This window comes from Scyliorhinus canicula, chromosome 15 (genome assembly GCF_902713615.1).
Source record: "Scyliorhinus canicula chromosome 15, sScyCan1.1, whole genome shotgun sequence".
NCBI lineage: Eukaryota > Metazoa > Chordata > Chondrichthyes > Carcharhiniformes > Scyliorhinidae > Scyliorhinus > Scyliorhinus canicula.
The window spans coordinates 85,744,647-85,762,902 of record NC_052160.1 but is presented as its reverse complement, the minus strand read 5'-3'; the positions used below and the strand labels follow the sequence as shown (position 1 = coordinate 85,762,902).

The 18,256-nt window shown below is 49.5% G+C and overlaps 1 protein-coding gene and 1 long non-coding RNA gene across 3 annotated transcripts in view; one reads left to right on the top strand and one right to left on the bottom strand.

Annotated features, from left to right (window-relative positions):
• LOC119978547 (methyltransferase-like protein 27) overlaps positions 1–18,256 on the top strand; it is a 53,343-nt gene that overhangs the window by 26,078 nt on the left and 9,009 nt on the right. Inside the window, exons 4-5 of one of the 2 annotated variants that reach the window (XM_038820273.1) lie at positions 322–460; positions 14,942–15,097. In XM_038820273.1, coding sequence (XP_038676201.1) covers positions 322–460; positions 14,942–15,057 — 255 coding nt within the window. In that variant the 3' untranslated portion in view covers positions 15,058–15,097. Of the gene's footprint in view, positions 1–321; positions 461–14,941; positions 15,098–18,256 lie in introns of those variants that run through there. The other variant, XM_038820272.1, reaches the window with a different exon arrangement.
• The window catches only part of LOC119978548, a 46,857-nt gene that overhangs the window by 25,752 nt on the left and 2,849 nt on the right, over positions 1–18,256 (bottom strand). Inside the window, exon 2 of the long non-coding RNA XR_005463483.1 lies at positions 14,693–14,815. This is a non-coding gene — a long non-coding RNA (uncharacterized LOC119978548). The remainder of the gene's footprint in view (positions 1–14,692; positions 14,816–18,256) is intronic.

Here is an 18,256-nt window from a genome sequence, read left to right as displayed (position 1 = left end):
GGTGGAAAGCAAGCTGCTCCATTTGCTGTTAATGGGACCGCTTTTTGAACCCATGGGAACAGTGACAGGGAGAATCCAACCACACAAAACACAAGAGAGACAAACACTTATTTTTCTCACCGATCTGTTTTCAATTATTTGTAATTGGTGCAAGTGTTCAAGTCCTGACCTGCTGATCATATCGTGAAGCTGCGTAGATTCTGGCACTGTTACACAGTTGACCCTTCATGTGGAGCTTGATAAAATCCACAGGAGACAAATCTAATGGACAATCAGAGGCTTGATGAATAAAACCTAATGTGAAAAAGTATTTTTCTTTAGTTGCAGAAACTGGGATTTAAGAACTTCCATGGAATCGATGGCAGTGAAGGCATGTTGAAGATAGCGGAATCCAAAGGCCTGTATCAGAGATTGACACATTGGATTCTAACATCAGATAAACCATTGCCAATCGAACCAGGTAGCCAACAGAATTTATCTCAACCAGTTTACACCTGTAGACCCCAGGGAACAGGTCCCCTGATATTCAACTTTCTGAGGTTTGGTCCTGTAAGAGGCTGACGTCAAACTAATTCAGAGATCTTTTGAGTTCCTGCACTGTCAGGGTAACAGGATCGTTGATCTGACCGATTTCAGGTTTCTGTTATTATCATTGTAGGTCTTAGATAGTGTAGTTATTATTTGTCTGAATTAGCAGATATGCAGGTGGCAATGCCATTGGTAAATTTGATAGTTTATTGAACATTGTACGAACTAGGTACAATACAGACTCAGCACAATATTCTACATAAAACTATCTCTCTTCATGCTCAGTTGTCATGTAATCTTACATCAATAATGATGTAGAATATACATTTACCAATAAATGGGTGGGATTCTCCATTGGCTGACGCCGAAATTGGGAACGACAATCAGGCGGAGAATAGCTACCAAAGCCGAAATCGTGGCAGGCACCGGTATTACGCCAAATCGCGATGCTCCGCCACCTCCAAAAAGGCATTCATGCGACACGCACCAAGCATAGTTGCAACCACTTTCGCATCTCAATATTGGCCCACCCACGATGCTCCGCCTCCGATGAGCCGAGTTCCCAATGGCGCAGTCCACGTATGCTCTCAACAGTCCTGAACCTGGAATGTGGCTGCAGAGAGAGAGGGTGTACGGACAGTATCCAGACTCTCCGACAGTCATGCCGCTGGCAGGGAGGCTTCTTCCAGGGCTGGGTGGAGTACTGGGGGGCGGTCAGGAGGTGGGCTGTGGGGTCAGGGTGGATGGGTACTCGGTCGAGCAAATCCGGCGCCATCCACCTTTTCGGGTGTGAATGGGTGTGTGTGTGGGGTGTATAGTGTACGCGCAGCTACAGCTTGTCAGCCCTTCACAAACCCGGCCATTCCAAAACCGTTTTTCGTGTGGCGGGTGTCCACACACGGCCGGTGCTAGCCCCTCACCAGTAGTGGAATCGATGCGGATGTGGCGCCGATATTTCTGACGTGGAACTCCACGGATCCTTCGTTGGCGTCAGCACTTAGACTCAGGAACAGAGAATCAAGCCCAATTTATTTCCAATACTTTACACTACATCTCCTCCCCAAAACTCTACCTTCATCTGTGGTTCACATGGGTGGTGATTTCACCATCACCCCAACTGTGTTCTCATCTCTATCAGAAGTTGCATTGATTCAGCTTCTCCAAGCTCTCTCCTGAACTCTCTTGAAGCAGCTTGCAAATCTTGAAAGACTATTAGTTCTCTGTTACGATTATCTTCCTGATCATATGTACAGTTAGTCCATTCTATTGATAGTCTTTTGTTAAAATATAAATTTAGAGTACCCAATTATTTTTGTTCCAATTAAGGGGCAATTTAGTGTGAATGATCCACCTAACCTGCAGATCATTGGGTTGTGGGGATGAGACCCACGCAGACACGAGGAGATTGATAGTCTTCCTCTTGTAGATATGTGTTTGCTTCTTTCCATTATTATTTAGGGGCTGTGGGTGTCGCTGGCTAGGCCAGCATTTATTGCTTACCCTAGTTGCCCCTAAGATGGTGGTGACCTGCCTTCTTGAACCGCTGCAGTTCCTGATATGTGTGCGTAGGTTTCCTCCGGGTGCTCCGGTTTCCTCCCACAGTCCAAAGATATGCGGGTTAGGTGGATTGGCCATGCTAAATTGCCCGTAGTGTCCTAAAAAGTAAGGTTAAGGGGGGGGTTGTTGGGTTACGGATATAGGGTGGATACGTGGGTTTGAGTAGGGTGATCATTGCTCGGCACAACATCGAGGGCCGAAGGGACTGTTCTGTGCTGTACTGTTCTATGTTCTATGTGTAAGCACATGCAAAGTACTGTTCGGGAGGACATTCCAGGATTTTGATCCAATGACAGCGAAGGAACGGTGATATATTTCCAAGTCAGGATGGTGAATGACTTGGAGGGGAATTTCCAGGTGACGGTGTTCCCATGTATCTGCTACCCTTGTCCTTCTGGATGGTAGTGGTCATGGGTTTGGAAGGTGCTGCCTCAGGGATCTTGGTGAGTTCCTGCAGTGCATCTTGCAGATGATACACACTGCTGCCATTGTGCATCGATGGTGGAGGATTTGAATGTAGAAGGGGTAGTAATCTACAGGCTGCCTTAATCTAGATGGTGTCGAGCTTCTTGAGTGTTGTTGGAGCTGCAGTCATCCAGGCAAGTGGAGTATTCCGTCATACACCTGACTTGTGCCTTGTAGATGGTGGACAGGCTTTGGGGAGTCAGGAGGTGAGCTACCCGCTGCAGGATTTCTAACCTTGGATTTGCTCTTATTGCCACAGTATTTAAGTGGTTGGTCCAGTTCAGTTTTTGTTCAATGGGAACCCCCAGGATGTTGATGGTCGGCGATTCAGTGATGGTAATGCCATTTACTGTCAAGGGGCGCTGGTTAGATCCTCTCTTGTAGAAGATGGACATTGACTGGCATTTTCTTGGCACAAAGCAGGATATTGTCCAGCTCTTGCTGCATTTGGACATGACTGCTTCAGTATCTGAGGAATCACAAATGGTGCTGACCATTGTGCAGTCATCAACAAACATCCCCACTGTCGACCTTGTGAGGGAAAAAAGGCTGATGATAAAGCTGCTGAAGATGGTTGGGCCGAGGACTCTACCCTGAAGATCTCCTCCTCATTCACGGCTGGATGTGGAAGGACGACAGATCTGATGCGTTTGTGTGGGATTGCTTATCTATTACCTGCTGCTTATACAGTTCGGCACAGTCCTGTGCTATGGCTTCACCAGCTTTACACCTTAGTTTTAGGTATGTCTGGTTCTGCTCCTGGCATATCCTCCTGCACTCCTCATTGAACCAGGGTTGATCCCCTAGCCTGGTGGTAATGGTAGCACGGTAGCATTGTGGATAGCACAATCGCTTCACAGCTCCAGGGTCCCAGGTTCGATTCTGGCTTGGGTCACTGTCTGTGTGGAGTCTGCACATCCTCCCTGTGTGTGCGTGGGTTTCCTCCGGGTGCTCCGGTTTCCTCCCACAGTCCAAAGATGTGCAGGTTAGGTGGATTGGCCATGATAAATTGCCCTTAGTGTCCAAAATTGCCCTTAGTGTTGGGTGGGGTTACTGGGTTATGGGGATAGGGTGGAGGTGTTAACCTTGGGTAGGGTGCTCTTTCCACGAGCCGGTGCAGACTCGATGGGTCGAATGGCCTCCTTCTGCACTGTAAATTCTATGGTAGAGTGGGGGATATGCCGGGCCATGATGATGCAGAGTGTGGCTGAGTACAATTCTGCTGCTGATGATGACTGACAGCTCCATGGATGCCCAATCTTGAGATATTATATCTGTTTGAAGTCCATTTAGCACAGTGGTAGTGCACACAAAATGATGGAAGGTGTCCTCAGTGTGAAGTTAGGACTTTATCTCTACAAGGACTGCGCTATGATCACTCATACCGGTACTGTCATGGACAGATGCATCTGTAGCAGGCAGCTTGGTGAGGATGAGATCAAGTATGTTTTTCCCTCTTGTTGGTTCCCTCACCACCTGCTGCAGTCCCAGTCTAGTTCGCTCACCACCTGCTGCAGTCCCAGTCTAGTTCCCTCACCACCTGCTGCAGTCCCAGTCTAGTTCGCTCACCACCTGCTGCAGTCCCAGTCTAGTTCACTCACCACCTGCTGCAGTCCCAGTCTAGTTCCCTCACCACCTGCTGCAGTCCCAGTCTAGTTCGCTCACCACCTGCTGCAGTCCCAGTCTAGTTCACTCACCACCTGCTGCAGTCCCAGTCTAGTTCCCTCACTACCTGCTGCAGTCCCAGTCTAGTTCCCTCACCACCTGCTGCAGTCCCAGTCTAGTTCACTCACCACCTGCTGCAGTCCCAGTCTAGTTCCCTCACCACCTGCTGCAGTCCCAGTCTAGTTCCCTCACCACCTGCTGCAGTCCCAGTCTAGTTCACTCACCACCTGCTGCAGTCCCAGTCTAGTTCCCTCACCACCTGCTGCAGTCCCAGTCTAGTTCCCTCACTACCTGCTGCAGTCCCAGTCTAGTTCCCTCACCACCTGCTGCAGTCCCAGTCTAGTTCCCTCACCACCTGCTGCAGTCCCAGTCTAGTTCCCTCACCACATGCTGCAGTCCCAGTCTAGTTCCCTCACCACCTGCTGCAGTCCCAGTCTAGTTCACTCACCACCTGCTGCAGTCCCAGTCTAGTTCCCTCACTACCTGCTGCAGTCCCAGTCTAGTTCCCTCACCACCTGCTGCAGTCCCAGTCTAGTTCACTCACCACCTGCTGCAGTCCCAGTCTAGTTCACTCACCACCTGCTGCAGTCCCAGTCTAGTTCACTCACCACCTGCTGCAGTCCCAGTCTAGTTCCCTCACCACCTGCTGCAGTCCCAGTCTAGTTCCCTCACCACCTGCTGCAGTCCCAGTCTAGTTCACTCACCACCTGCTGCAGTCCCAGTCTAGTTCCCTCACTACCTGCTGCAGTCCCAGTCTAGTTCCCTCACCACCTGCTGCAGTCCCAGTGTAGTTCCCTCACTACCTGCTGCAGTCCCAGTCTAGTTCCCTCACCACCTGCTGCAGTCCCAGTCTAGTTCCCTCACCACCTGCTGCAGTCCCAGTCTAGTTCCCTCACCACCTGCTGCAGTCCCAGTCTAGTTCCCTCACCACCTGCTGCAGTCCCAGTCTAGTTCCCTCACCACCTGCTGCAGTCCCAGTCTAGTTCCCTCACCACCTGCTGCAGTCCCAGTCTAGTTCCCTCACCACCTGCTGCAGTCCCAGTCTAGTTCACTCACCACCTGCTGCAGTCCCAGTCTAGTTCCCTCACTACCTGCTGCAGTCCCAGTCTAGTTCCCTCACTACCTGCTGCAGTCCCAGTCTAGTTCCCTCACCACCTGCTGCAGTCCCAGTCTAGTTCCCTCACCACCTGCTGCAGTCCCAGTCTAGTTCCCTCACCACCTGCTGCAGTCCCAGTCTAGTTCCCTCACCACCTGCTGCAGTCCCAGTCTAGTTCCCTCACCACCTGCTGCAGTCCCAGTCTAGTTCACTCACCACCTGCTGCAGTCCCAGTCTAGTTCCCTCACCACCTGCTGCAGTCCCAGTCTAGTTCCCTCACCACCTGCTGCAGTCCCAGTCTAGTTCCCTCACCACCTGCTGCAGTCCCAGTCTAGTTCCCTCACCACCTGCTGCAGTCCCAGTCTAGTTCCCTCACTACCTGCTGCAGTCCCAGTCTAGTTCCCTCACCACCTGCTGCAGTCCCAGTCTAGTTCCCTCACCACCTGCTGCAGTCCCAGTCTAGTTCCCTCACCACCTGCTGCAGTCCCAGTCTAGTTCCCTCACCACCTGCTGCAGTCCCAGTCTAGTTCCCTCACCACCTGCTGCAGTCCCAGTCTAGTTCCCTCACCACCTGCTGCAGTCCCAGTCTAGTTCACTCACTACCTGCTGCAGTCCCAGTCTAGTTCCCTCACCACCTGCTGCAGTCCCAGTCTAGTTCGCTCACCACCTGCTGCAGTCCCAGTCTAGTTCACTCACCACCTGCTGCAGTCCCAGTCTAGTTCCCTCACTACCTGCTGCAGTCCCAGTCTAGTTCCCTCACCACCTGCTGCAGTCCCAGTCTAGTTCACTCACCACCTGCTGCAGTCCCAGTCTAGTTCCCTCACCACCTGCTGCAGTCCCAGTCTAGTTCCCTCACCACCTGCTGCAGTCCCAGTCTAGTTCACTCACCACCTGCTGCAGTCCCAGTCTAGTTCCCTCACCACCTGCTGCAGTCCCAGTCTAGTTCCCTCACTACCTGCTGCAGTCCCAGTCTAGTTCCCTCACCACCTGCTGCAGTCCCAGTCTAGTTCCCTCACCACCTGCTGCAGTCCCAGTCTAGTTCCCTCACCACATGCTGCAGTCCCAGTCTAGTTCCCTCACCACCTGCTGCAGTCCCAGTCTAGTTCCCTCACTACCTGCTGCAGTCCCAGTCTAGTTCCCTCACCACCTGCTGCAGTCCCAGTCTAGTTCCCTCACCACCTGCTGCAGTCCCAGTCTAGTTCACTCACCACCTGCCACATTTCCAGTCGAGCAGCTATGTCCTTTGGAACCAGCCAGCTCTGTCTGTAATGGTACTACCAAGCAACTCTTGGTGGTGGACATTGAGGCCCCCGTCCAGAGAGCATTCTGTTCCCTTGCCACCCTCAGTGCTTCCTCCAAGTGGTGTTCCACATGGATGAGCACTGATTCATCAGCTGTGTGGGGTGATGATACATGGTTATCACCAGGAGGTTTCAAAGAACAATACTGCACAGGAACAGGCCCTTCGGCCCTCCAAGCCTGCGCCGACCATGGTACCTGCCTGAACTAAAACTGCCCTTACGAAGTCCGTATCCGTCCATTTTCACCTTATTCGTATATTTGTCTAATTGTCCCGTAAATGCCACTATTGTACCTGCTCCCACCACTGCCCCAGGCAGCGAGTTCCATATATTTATCACCGTCTGTGTAAAAATACTTGCCTCGCATATCTGTTCTAAACTTTCCCCTACGCACTTTAAACCTATATCCCCGAGTACTTTACTCTCCTACCCTAGAAAAGAGCATCTGACTATCCACTCTCTCCATGCTGCTCATCATCTTGTAAACCTCTCTCAGGTCGCCTCTCAATCTCCGTCGTTCCAGTGAGAATAGACCAAGTTTATCTAACCTCTCCTCATAGCTAATGCCCTCCATACCAGGCAACATCCCAGTAAACTGCTTCTGTACCTTCTCCAAAGAATCCACATCCTTCTGGTAGTGTGGCGTCCAGAATTGTACACAAATTTCCAAATGAAGCCTAACTAAGGTCCTGTGCAGCTGCTACGTGACTTGGCAATTTTTATATTCAATGCGCTGACCGATGAAGGCCAGCATGCCGTATGCCTTCTTGACCATCTTATCCATACACGTTGCCACTTTCAGTGATCGGTGGGCATGCACGCCCAGATCCCTCTGCCTGACAGTACTCACAAGAGTTCTACCATATATTGTGTAATTCCTTGCCCGTGTTTGATCTGGTGCCAGCAGATATTATGGACCCAGAGTCAATGTTGAGGACTCTGAGGACAAGTCTCTCCTGACTGGATACCACAGTGCGAACACCTCTGCAGGGTCTGTCCTACCAATGGGACAGGACAGACCCAAGAATGGTGATGGTTGTGTCTGGAATATTGTCTGTAAGGTATGACTCCGTTAATATGACTATGTTCGGCTGTTTGACTAGTCTATGAGACAGCTCTCACAATTTTGGCATAAGCCCCCAGCTGTTAGTGAGGAGGACTCTGTAAGGCCAGCTGGACTGGGTTTGCCGTTCTCATTTCCCGTGCCTTGGTCGATGCCGGGTATTCCGTCTGATTTCATTCCTTTGAAGATCCTTTCCTGTACTTGGCCTTCTCTTTTCTAGTCTCTATTCCAGATTAATTCACTTGGTTCAAGTTCTGGTAGCTCATGCGCTCTCACGAGCGTAGTGGCAAAATTTGAGGTGCCGGTTCTGTAAGAAAGTGTGTGAACCATATCTGTTTGAATTCTGCTATTGCCTTGTTAACCGATGTGTTGATCATCTGAGTCAAGGAAACCGCTTTTTCAGTGAAAAATGTTAGTGCCTATTGGCAGTAGGCATTTTATTTTGAACCATGTGGAATTTCATTCTTCAATAGTTTAAATATTTAATTCAAGCCCATTACAGATATGAATTCTAGGAAACTTTACAGGGAAATAATGATAATAATCTTTATAATTCTCACAAGTAGGCTTACATAACACTGCAATGAAGTACCTGTGAAAATTACCTTGTTGCCACACTCCGACGCCTGTTCTCATAGTGTAGGGGTTCACATATTGGCATGAATTGAATATTGATTAGTTAACAGGAAATAGAGAGTAGGCATAAATGGGTATTAATGAGAGTGGTGTGCCACTGGGATCAGTGCTGGGACCTCAATTTTTACAATTTATATAAATGACTTGAATGAAGGTACTGAGGGTGCGGTCGCTAAATTTGCTGATTACACAAAGATAGGTAGGAAAGTAAATTGTGGAGAGGACGTAAGGAGGCTACGTCCTAGAGAGGTTAAGTGAGTGGACAGAAATCTGGCAAATGTCAGCAAATGTGAAACTGTCCATTTTGGCAGGAAGAATAAAAGAGTTTATTCTCTAAATGATGAGATTGCAGAGCTCTATTGTTTATTGTGAGGGGGATTGATGACAAAACTAGGGAGGTTTTGCTTCAGTTGCACAGGGCATTGGTGAGACCACATCTGGAGTACTGTGTAGAATTGGGCTCCTTATTTAAGGAAAGATGGAAATGCATTGGAAGCTGTTCAGAGAAGGTTTACTGTACTAATTCCTGGAATGGGCAGGTTACCTTTTGAGGAAAGGTTAGATTGGTTAGGTTTAGAACCATTAGAGTTTAGAAGAGGAAGAGGCGACTTGATCAAAACCTTTAATATCCTGAGGGGTGTTTTTAAAAAATTATTTTTATTCGAAATTTCTACATCATAAATAACAGAAAAGAAAAATAGAAATAAAAGAAAAACAACCCCCCCACCCCTGAACAGAACAGTGAAACGGCAAAAATAAATAAACAACTAAACAATGCAATGAACAATAACCAATAAACAATAATAGATCCCCAACCAAACATAGACAAACCCACCACCCCCCCCCCCCCCCCCCACGGGTTGCTGCTGATACTGACCATCCCCTAACGCTCCGCCAGGAAGTCTAGGAACGGTTGCCACCGCCTGAAGAACCCTTGCACAGATCCCCTTAAGGCAAATTTCATCTTCTCCAATTTAATAAATCCTACCATGTCATTAATCCAGGATTCCACGCTTGGGGGTCTCGCATCCTTCCACTGAAGCAGAATCCTTCACTGGACTACCAGGGACGCAAAGGCCAGAATGCCGGCCTCTTTCGCCTCCTGCACTCCCGGCTCATCTGACACCCCAAATATTGCAAGCCCCCAGCTTGGCTTAACCCTGGAGTTCACCACCTTTGACAGCGTCCTCGCTACACCCATCCAGAACTCCTCTAACGCTGGGCATGCCCAGAACATGTGGGTATGGTTTGCAGAACCCCCCCCGAACATCTCACACACCTATCCTCACTCCCAAAGAACCGGCTCAGCCTTGCCCCGGTCATATGCGCCCTGTGCAGTACCTTAAATTGTATCAGGCTAAGCCTGGAGCAAGAGGAGGAAGAATTTACTCTTCCCAAGGCAGTTGCCCACGTATCCTCATCGATCTCCTCCCCCAGTTCCTCCTCCCACTTACCTTTTAACTCCTCCACCGAGGCCTCCTCCTCCTCCTGTATCAACTAGTAAATTGACGAAATCCTACCCTCTCCAACCCACACCCCCGAAAACATCCTGTCCTGAACCCTGGGCTCCGGCAGCAGCGGGAACTCCACCGCCTGACGCCTAACGAACGCCCTTACCTGCATATATCGGAAGGTGTTTCCGGGGGGGAGCCCGAATTTCTCCTCCAGTTCCCTAAGGCTCGCAAACTTCCCATCGATGAACAGGTCCCCAACCCTCCTAACACCCGTCCTGTACCAGCTCCGGAACCCCCCATCCATTTTTCCCGGGGCAAACCGATGGTTCTCACGTATCGGGGACCACACCGAGGCCCCCACCTCCCCCCTGTGACGTCTCCATTGCCCCCAGATTTTGAGGGTCGCCGCCACCACCGGTCTCGTAGTGTACCTCATCGGAGGGAGCGGCAGTGGTGCCGTCACCAGCTCCCCCAGGCTCGTGCCCACACAGGACGCCATCTCCAACCTCTTCCAAGCTGCCCCCTCCCCCTCCATTACCCAATTGTGTACCATCCATGGGTTGGCAGCCCAGTAATACCCGCAGAGGTTAGGCAATGTCCCCCTGTCCCTGCTCCGCTCCAAAAACACTCTTCTCATCCTCGGGGTCTTCTTAGCCCACATGAATCCCATGATACTCCTGCTAACCCGTTTAAAAAAGGCCTTAGGGATCAGGGTGGGGAGGCACTGAAACAAAAACAGAAACCTTGGGAGCACCGTCATTTTAATGGACTGCACCCTACCCGCCAGGGAGAGCGGCAGCATATCCCACCTTTTGAACTCCTCCATTTGTTCGACCAGCCTCGTCAAGTTAAGCTTATGCTTATGCCCCCAACTTCTAGCCACCTGCATCCCCAGGTATCTAAAACTCCTCTCTGCCCTTTTTAGCGGAAGCTCACCAATCCCCCTCTCCTGATTTCCCGGGTGCACCACGAACAGCTCACTCTTCCCCATGTTAAGCTTATACCCAGAGAAATCACCAAACCCCCTGAGGATCCTCAACACCTCCGGCATTCCCCCCACCGGGTCCACCACATACAATAGCAGATCGTCTGCATACAACAATACCCGGTGTTCCTCCCCCCACCCGCACCAACCCCTCAAATTCCTAGACTTCCTCAAGGCCATGGCCAGGGGCTCTATCGCCAGCGCAAAGAGCAGGGGGGATAAGGGGCACCCTTGCCTCATTCCTCGGTATAGCCGGAAATATTCCGACCTCCTCCTGTTCGTGGCCACACACGCCACCGGGGCCTCGTACAGCAGCCTCACCCAGCTGACGAACCCCTCCCCAAACCCAAACCTCCTCAACACCTCCCACAGGTATCCCCACTCCACCCTAACGAAGGCCTTCTCCGCGTCCATAGCTACCACTACCTCCGCCTCCCCCTCCCCCGCCAGCATCATAATTACATTTAGGAGCCTGCGTACATTGGTATTCAGCTGCCCCCCTTTCACAAAACCCGTCTGATCCTCGTGCATAATCCCCGGGACGGAGTCCTCAATCCTCGTGGCCAATATCTTTGACAGCAGTTTCTCATCTACACTGAGAAGTGAAATCAGCCTATATGACCCGCACTGCAAAGGGTCCTTGTCTCGCTTCAAGATCAGGGAGATCAGTGCCCTAGACATCGTCAGGGGCAGGACCCCCCTTCCCTTGCCTCATTGAAAGTCCTAACCAGCAGCGGGCCCAACAAGTCCACGTATTTCCTGTAGAATTCCACCGGGAACCCATCTGGCCCCGGTGTCTACCCGCCTGCATGCTCCTTAGTCCCTTAACCAGTTCCTCCAACCCAACCGGCGCCCCCAGCACCGCCACCCACTCCTCCTTTACCCTCGGGAACCTTAGCCGGTCCAGAAAACGACCCATCCCCTCCTCCTCCGATGGGGGCTCAGACCGATACAGTCCCTCATAGAAGTCCCTGAAGACCCGGTTAACCCCCCCCCCTCGCACTACGCACCGTGCTCCCCCCTCCTTCCCTCACTCTCCCAATCTCCCTCGCTGCCTCCCGCTTCCGGAGCTGGTGTGCCAACATCCTGCTGGCCTTCTCGCCATACGCATACACCGCCCCTTGCGCCTTCCTCCACTTCACCTCCGCCTTCCTGGTGGTCAACAAGTCAAACTCGGCCTGAAGGTTGCACCGTTCCATGAGTAGCCCCTCCTCAGGGCCCTCTGAGTACCTCCTATCTATCCTAACCATCTCCCCCACTAGCCTCTCCCTCTCTCTCCTCTCCTTCCCTTCTTTATGGGCCCTGATGGAGATCAGCTCTCCCCTGACCACCGCCTTCAACGCCTCCCAAACCACCCCTACTTGCACCTCCCCATTATCGTTGGTCTCCAAGTACCTCTCTATACACCCCTGGACCCGCCCGCTATCCTGAGGGGTGTTAACAGGTGTTATGTGGACAGGGTGTTTCTTCTTGTGGGAGAATCTAGAACTAGGGATCACTGTTTAAAAATAAATGGTCGCTCATTTCAGATGGAGATGAGGGGAAATTATTTCCCTCAGAGTCGTGAGTTGCTGGAGCTCTCTTCCTCAAAGCGGTGGATGCAGAGCCTTTGAACATTTTTAAGGCAGAACGAGATAGAGTCTTTATTTAAGAAGTGGGTGAAAGGTTATCAGGGATATACAGGAATGTGGGGTTAATCTAATGTACTTAATGGCGAGCACACTCGAGGGGTGGAGTGGCCTCATCCTCCTGCTATTTCGTATGTTTGCATTTCCCAAAATGATACTTATTTGGAAACCTTTGACTATGCCATTGATCACTGATTACTGGCAGATAAAAGATACACTGCAGCTCAGGAAGTCGGAGTCCAAACCAAAGGAGAGAGGGATCTCATATTAAAGTGGTCTTGGATGAAATGGGAGTGACATATTTGTTTGTAGAACCTCTCCACTAAAAATTGGCTTAGGTCCCAAGTCATAACATCGGGGAACATCAAGCAATGATTTAAAATATGGACAGTAAGAAGTCTTACAACACCAGGTTAAAGTCCAACAGGTTTGTTTCAAACACGAGCTTTCGGAGCACGGCTCCTTCTTCAGGTGAATGGAAAGGCTTGTTCCAGAAATGTTTATATAGACACAATGTGGAGATGCCGGCGTTGGACTGGGGTGAGCACAGTAAGAAGTCTTACAACACCAGGTTAAAGTCCAACAGGTTTGTTTCAAACACGAGCTTTCGGAGCACGGCTCCTTCTTCAGATTCACCTGAAGAAGGAGCCGTGCTCCGAAAGCTCGTGTTTGAAACAAACCTGTTGGACTTTAACCTGGTGTTGTAAGACTTCTTACTGTGCTCACCCCAGTCCAACGCCGGCATCTCCACATTGTGTCTATATAAACATTTCTGGAACAAGCCTTTCCATTCACCTGAAGAAGGAGCCGTGCTCCGAAAGCTTGTGTTTGAAACAAACCTGTTGGACTTTAACCTGGTGTTGTAAGACTTCTTACTGTGCTCACCCCAGTCCAACGCCGGCATCTCCACATCATGGTTAAAATATGGAGGCTTAGTTGTTCAGTATTCTGGATCATTTTCTTCTAACATTTGGGTTCAAAGTCTGGTTTCACCTGGGAAATCCACACCAATCGATCCATTTGAATGGGGCTAATTATCTTCGAATGTCCTGTTTGTTGAACTACTTTGATGAGCGTCTTGTATGATGTGGCTCTGCAAGACATGCCAGATTATCGACATGGATACTACTATCACTACTATCCCAGGTTCGATTCCCGGCTGGGTCACTGTCTGTGTGGAGTCTGCACGTCCTCCCCCTGTGTGCTTGGGTTTCCTCCGGGTGCTCCGGTTTCCTCCCACAGTCCAAAGAAATGCGGGTTAGGTGGATTGGCCGTGCTAAATTGCCCGTAGTGTCCTAATAAAAAGTAAGGTTAAGGGGGGGGATTGTTGGGTTATGGGTATAGGGTGGATACGTGGGTTTGAGTAGGGTGATCATGGCTCGGCACAACATTGAGGGCCGAAGGGCCTGTTCTGTGCCGTACTGTACTGTACTGTACTGTACGTGAGAACAGCACCCACCAGATACACGGTACACATTCATGCGACTCAACCAACGTTATCCACCTCATACGCTGCAGCAAAGGATGTCCCGAGGTGTGATACATTGGCGTGACCATGCAGTCGCTACGACAACGGATGAACGGACACCGTGCAACAATCACCAGGCCGGAATGTTCCTTCCAGTCGGGAATGATTTCAGCAGTCAAGTACATACAGCCTCTTATCTTCGGGTAAACATTCTCCAAGGCGACTTCCAATCACACGACAACACAGAACCGCCGAGCAGAAACTAGTAGCCAAGTTCTGCACACGCACACATGAGGGCAGCCAACCAGGATCTCAGGTTCATGTCACATTACATGTAATTCGCATCATACTGCCTGGGTTTGCAGAATCTTGAGACAATTCACACCTTGATTACCTGTGATGATCACTCACTCCATACACACTGTCTGTTCCTGTAAAGACTCACATTCCAAGCATTCTTCACATTCCAATCTGTAATTATCTTGACAATGTGTTTCTCCTTTACATGCTGTGATTGTGAATCTGCCTCCACTTCACCCAATGAAGGAGCAGTGCTCCAAAAGCTTGTGATTTCAAATAAACCTGTTGGCCATTAACCTGGTGTTGTTTCTTTTCCATGGTCATCCTGGGCACCTCTGTCCTAACTCCTGCCCCTTCTCTGGGCTAAACATGCTAGCTACATACACCCATGGTTTGTGAATCCCCACCAATCACTTGGGAGAGTCGCCCTCAGGGAGCAGTATTCGGAGCTCCCATTCACCTTCCTATACACTACCTTTTGATTGCTGCACCCATATGTGATGGTTTTATTGGGGTACATCCATAGGATACCGTCCTCACGCTCACCTGTATCCAGGCTATGCTAGTTCAAACTTCTAGTTATTTCTCCTTCCTTCTGTGGGTCTGTATCCTTGTATCCATTCCAGGATGAAGAATCCCAAGCAGCACACTGTCAGTCTGTAATACAATCTGTAAAGAGATCAGGGTAGCATCTGTTATTATTTCCCAATATCTGATTCCTTCTTCCCCTTATCCCTCCCACCAGACGCTGGCTCACACTCGTGCTGACCCCCTTTAATAATAACTTTATTCCAGAATCTGAAGTGGCCAGACATCTATGTTTAATTTTGCACCTTCTGGGGATGAAGAGTGTTGTGGCAAATACGACAAGGCGGAGTCGCACAAGCGGAAGTTGTGTACATGTGGAGTGAACCTTGTGGAACTGGAAACGGAGTTCTGTACTGTCATGAGGACAAATGGCAGGACTTTGCTCCAAGTGTGAGTATTCAGCTGGACGGTCTCATGGATCATTTCTTTGATGGTGCGGTTCATCCTTCCGACTATCCCGCTGGATTGAGGATGATACGCCATGTGAAAGTTTTGGCTTTTAAATAATAAGCTCATTATCCATTGCATTACCTGGACAGTGAAATGAATGCCTTGGTCCGAACCTATACAATGAGGGAGACCCCACCTAGGGTGCAGCAACCCCAGTGACCCTGGGCTCATTGCTCCGGAGTGAAGATGGCTCCTCACCTTATCGGATCCCCACAGCAGCCCTTCACCAGTTTCACATTTTTAAAAAGGTGAACTGATCGGCACCTTAAGTGGTGATTATTGGTTTCTCGCCACACTGGCGGCTTCCTGAATTTGCCAATGGGAGAGGGCCGGTTTGATCGCAAACCGATTGGCGTCCGGCTCGTTTCTCCATTTTGGCCTTTCTCACGTCAAACAGCCTCATCGCGCTCTCGCTTAAGCGCAATGCAGCCATTAAATTGTGCTCTATATCCCTTCTTGTGTATTAGATAGAGATAGAGAAAGAGAAATACAGCACAGAACAGGCCCTTCGGCCCACGATGTTGCGCCGAACTTTTGTCCTAGGTTAATCATAGAATTTTGGACAATTTGTCATGGCCAATCCACCCAACCTGCACATCTTTGGACTGTGGGAGGAAACCGGAGTACCCGGAGGAAACCCACGCAGTCACGGGGAGGATGTGCAGACTCCACACAGACAGTGACCCAAGTCGAAATCGAACTTGGGACCCTGGAGCTGTGAAGCAATTGTGCTATCCACAATGCTACCGTGCTGCCCTTAAGAAGTTAACCTACACTCCCTTATTCTACCCTAATCCAAGTACCTATCCAATAGCCGTTTGAAGGTCCATAAATTTTCCGACTCAACTACTACCACAGGCAGTGCATTCCATGCCCCCACTACTCTCTGGGTAAAGAACCTACCTCTGACATCCCCTCTATATCTTCCACCATTTATCTTAAATTTATGTCCCCTTGTAATGGTGTGTTCCACCCGGGGAAAAAGTCTCTGACTATCTACTCTATCTATTCCCCTGATCATCTTATAAACCTCTATCAAGTCGCCCCTCATCCTTCTTTGTTCCAATGAGAAAAGGCCCAGCACCCTCAATCTTTCCTCGTATGACCTACTCTCCATTCCAGGCAACATCCTGGTAAATCTCCTCTGCACCTTTTCCAAAGCTTCCACATCCTTCCTAAAATGAGGTGACCAGAACTGCACACAGTACTCCAAATGTGGCCTGACCAAGGTTTTGTACAGCTGCATCATCACCTCACGGCTCTTAAATTCAATCCCTCTGCTAATGAACGCTAGCACACCATAGGCCTTCTTCACAGCTCTATCCACTTGAGTGGCAACTTTCAAAGAACAATGAACATAGACCCCAAGATCTCTCTGCTCCTCCACATTGCCAAGAACCCTACCATTAACCCTGTATTCCGCATTCAGATTTGTCCTTCCAAAATGGACAACCTCACACTTGTCAGGGTTAAACTCCATCTGCCACTTCTCAGCCCAGCTCTGCATTCTATCTATGTCTCTTTGAAGCCGACAACAGCCCTCCTCACTATCCACAACTCCACCAATCTTCGTATCATCTGCAAATTTACTGACCCACCCTTCAACTCCCTCATCCAAGTCGTTAATGAAAATCACAAATAGCAGAGGACCCAGAACTGATCCCTGCGGTACGCCACTGATAACTGGGCTCCAGGCTGAATATTTGCCATCCACCACAACTCTCTGTCTTCTATCGGTTAGCCAGTTTGTTATCCAACTGGCCAAATTTCCCACTATCCCATGCCTCCTTACTTTCTGCATAAGCCTACCATGGGGAACCTTATCAAATGCCTTACTAAAATCCATGTACACTACATCCACTGCTTTACCTTCATCCACATGCTTGGTCACCTCCTCAAAGAATTCAATAAGACTTGTAAGGCAAGACCTACCCCTCTAAACCTCTACCAATGAAGGATAGTATTACTTTGTTTACAACCTTATCTACCTGTACTGCTACCTTTCGCACTACTATCTCTCACTTCACCTGTCTTTTTCAGTACGTTCCCTTTTATTGAATATTCCCTTTTACTGTTTGACCTCCCTAAATGCATTATCTCTTTCTGCCATATTCCTGCCCACTCCATCAACCCATCTGTATCATTTTGGAGCTTACAGCTATCCTTTACATTATCCACTACATGACCAATTTTTGTGTCGTATCTGCAAACTTCCCAATCGTGCCCCCACATTCAAGTCCAAATCGTTAGTATATAAAACAAACAGCAGGAGTCCCATCGCCGAGCCCTGTGAAACACCGCTTGAAATAACTTTCCATTCACCAGGGCAGCCATCGACCACTGCCCTTTGTTTCTTGTTACTAAGCCAACTTTGGAAACATAAAATTCCAACCAGCTTGTTTGGAATCGCTGGCTTTCGGAGCGCAGCTCCTTCATCAAATGAGTGACTCACCTGAGGAAGGAGCAGTGCTCCAAAAGCTAGTGATTTGAAACAAACCTGTTGGACTTTAACCTGCTGTTGTAAGACTTCTTACTGTGCCCACCCTAGTCCAACGCCAGCATCTCCACATCATATAAAATTCCATGGATGGGATGGGAGACTAGATGCAGGGAGGATGTTTTCCCTGGGTGGGAAAACTAGAACCAGGCGACACAATCTCAGGGTACTGGGTGGATCATTTTGGCTCAGATGAGCAAAAGTTTCTTCACTCAAAGGTTAGTGAACCTGTGGAACCGTCTACCACAGAAGGCTGTGGAGGACAAGTCACTAAATAGATTCAAGAAAGAGATAGATAATTTTTTAGGTTTGAATGGCATCAAGAGTATGGGAGAAACCAGGAACTATAGCATTGAGATTGAAGATCAGCCATGGTCATATTCAATGGCAGAGCAGGCTCAAAGGGCCAAATGGCTTACTTCTGGTCCTAGGTTCTATGATCAATGTCAGGACTGTTAGTTAATCTCAGTCAGGTTGAGCAGAATGGAGTCAAAAGCAACTTCGTCTCCCTGGTCCCAGAGAGAGGAATTAGTCCCCCTCTTTGAATGGCCCAGGTGGGTGAATTTAGGGAAACC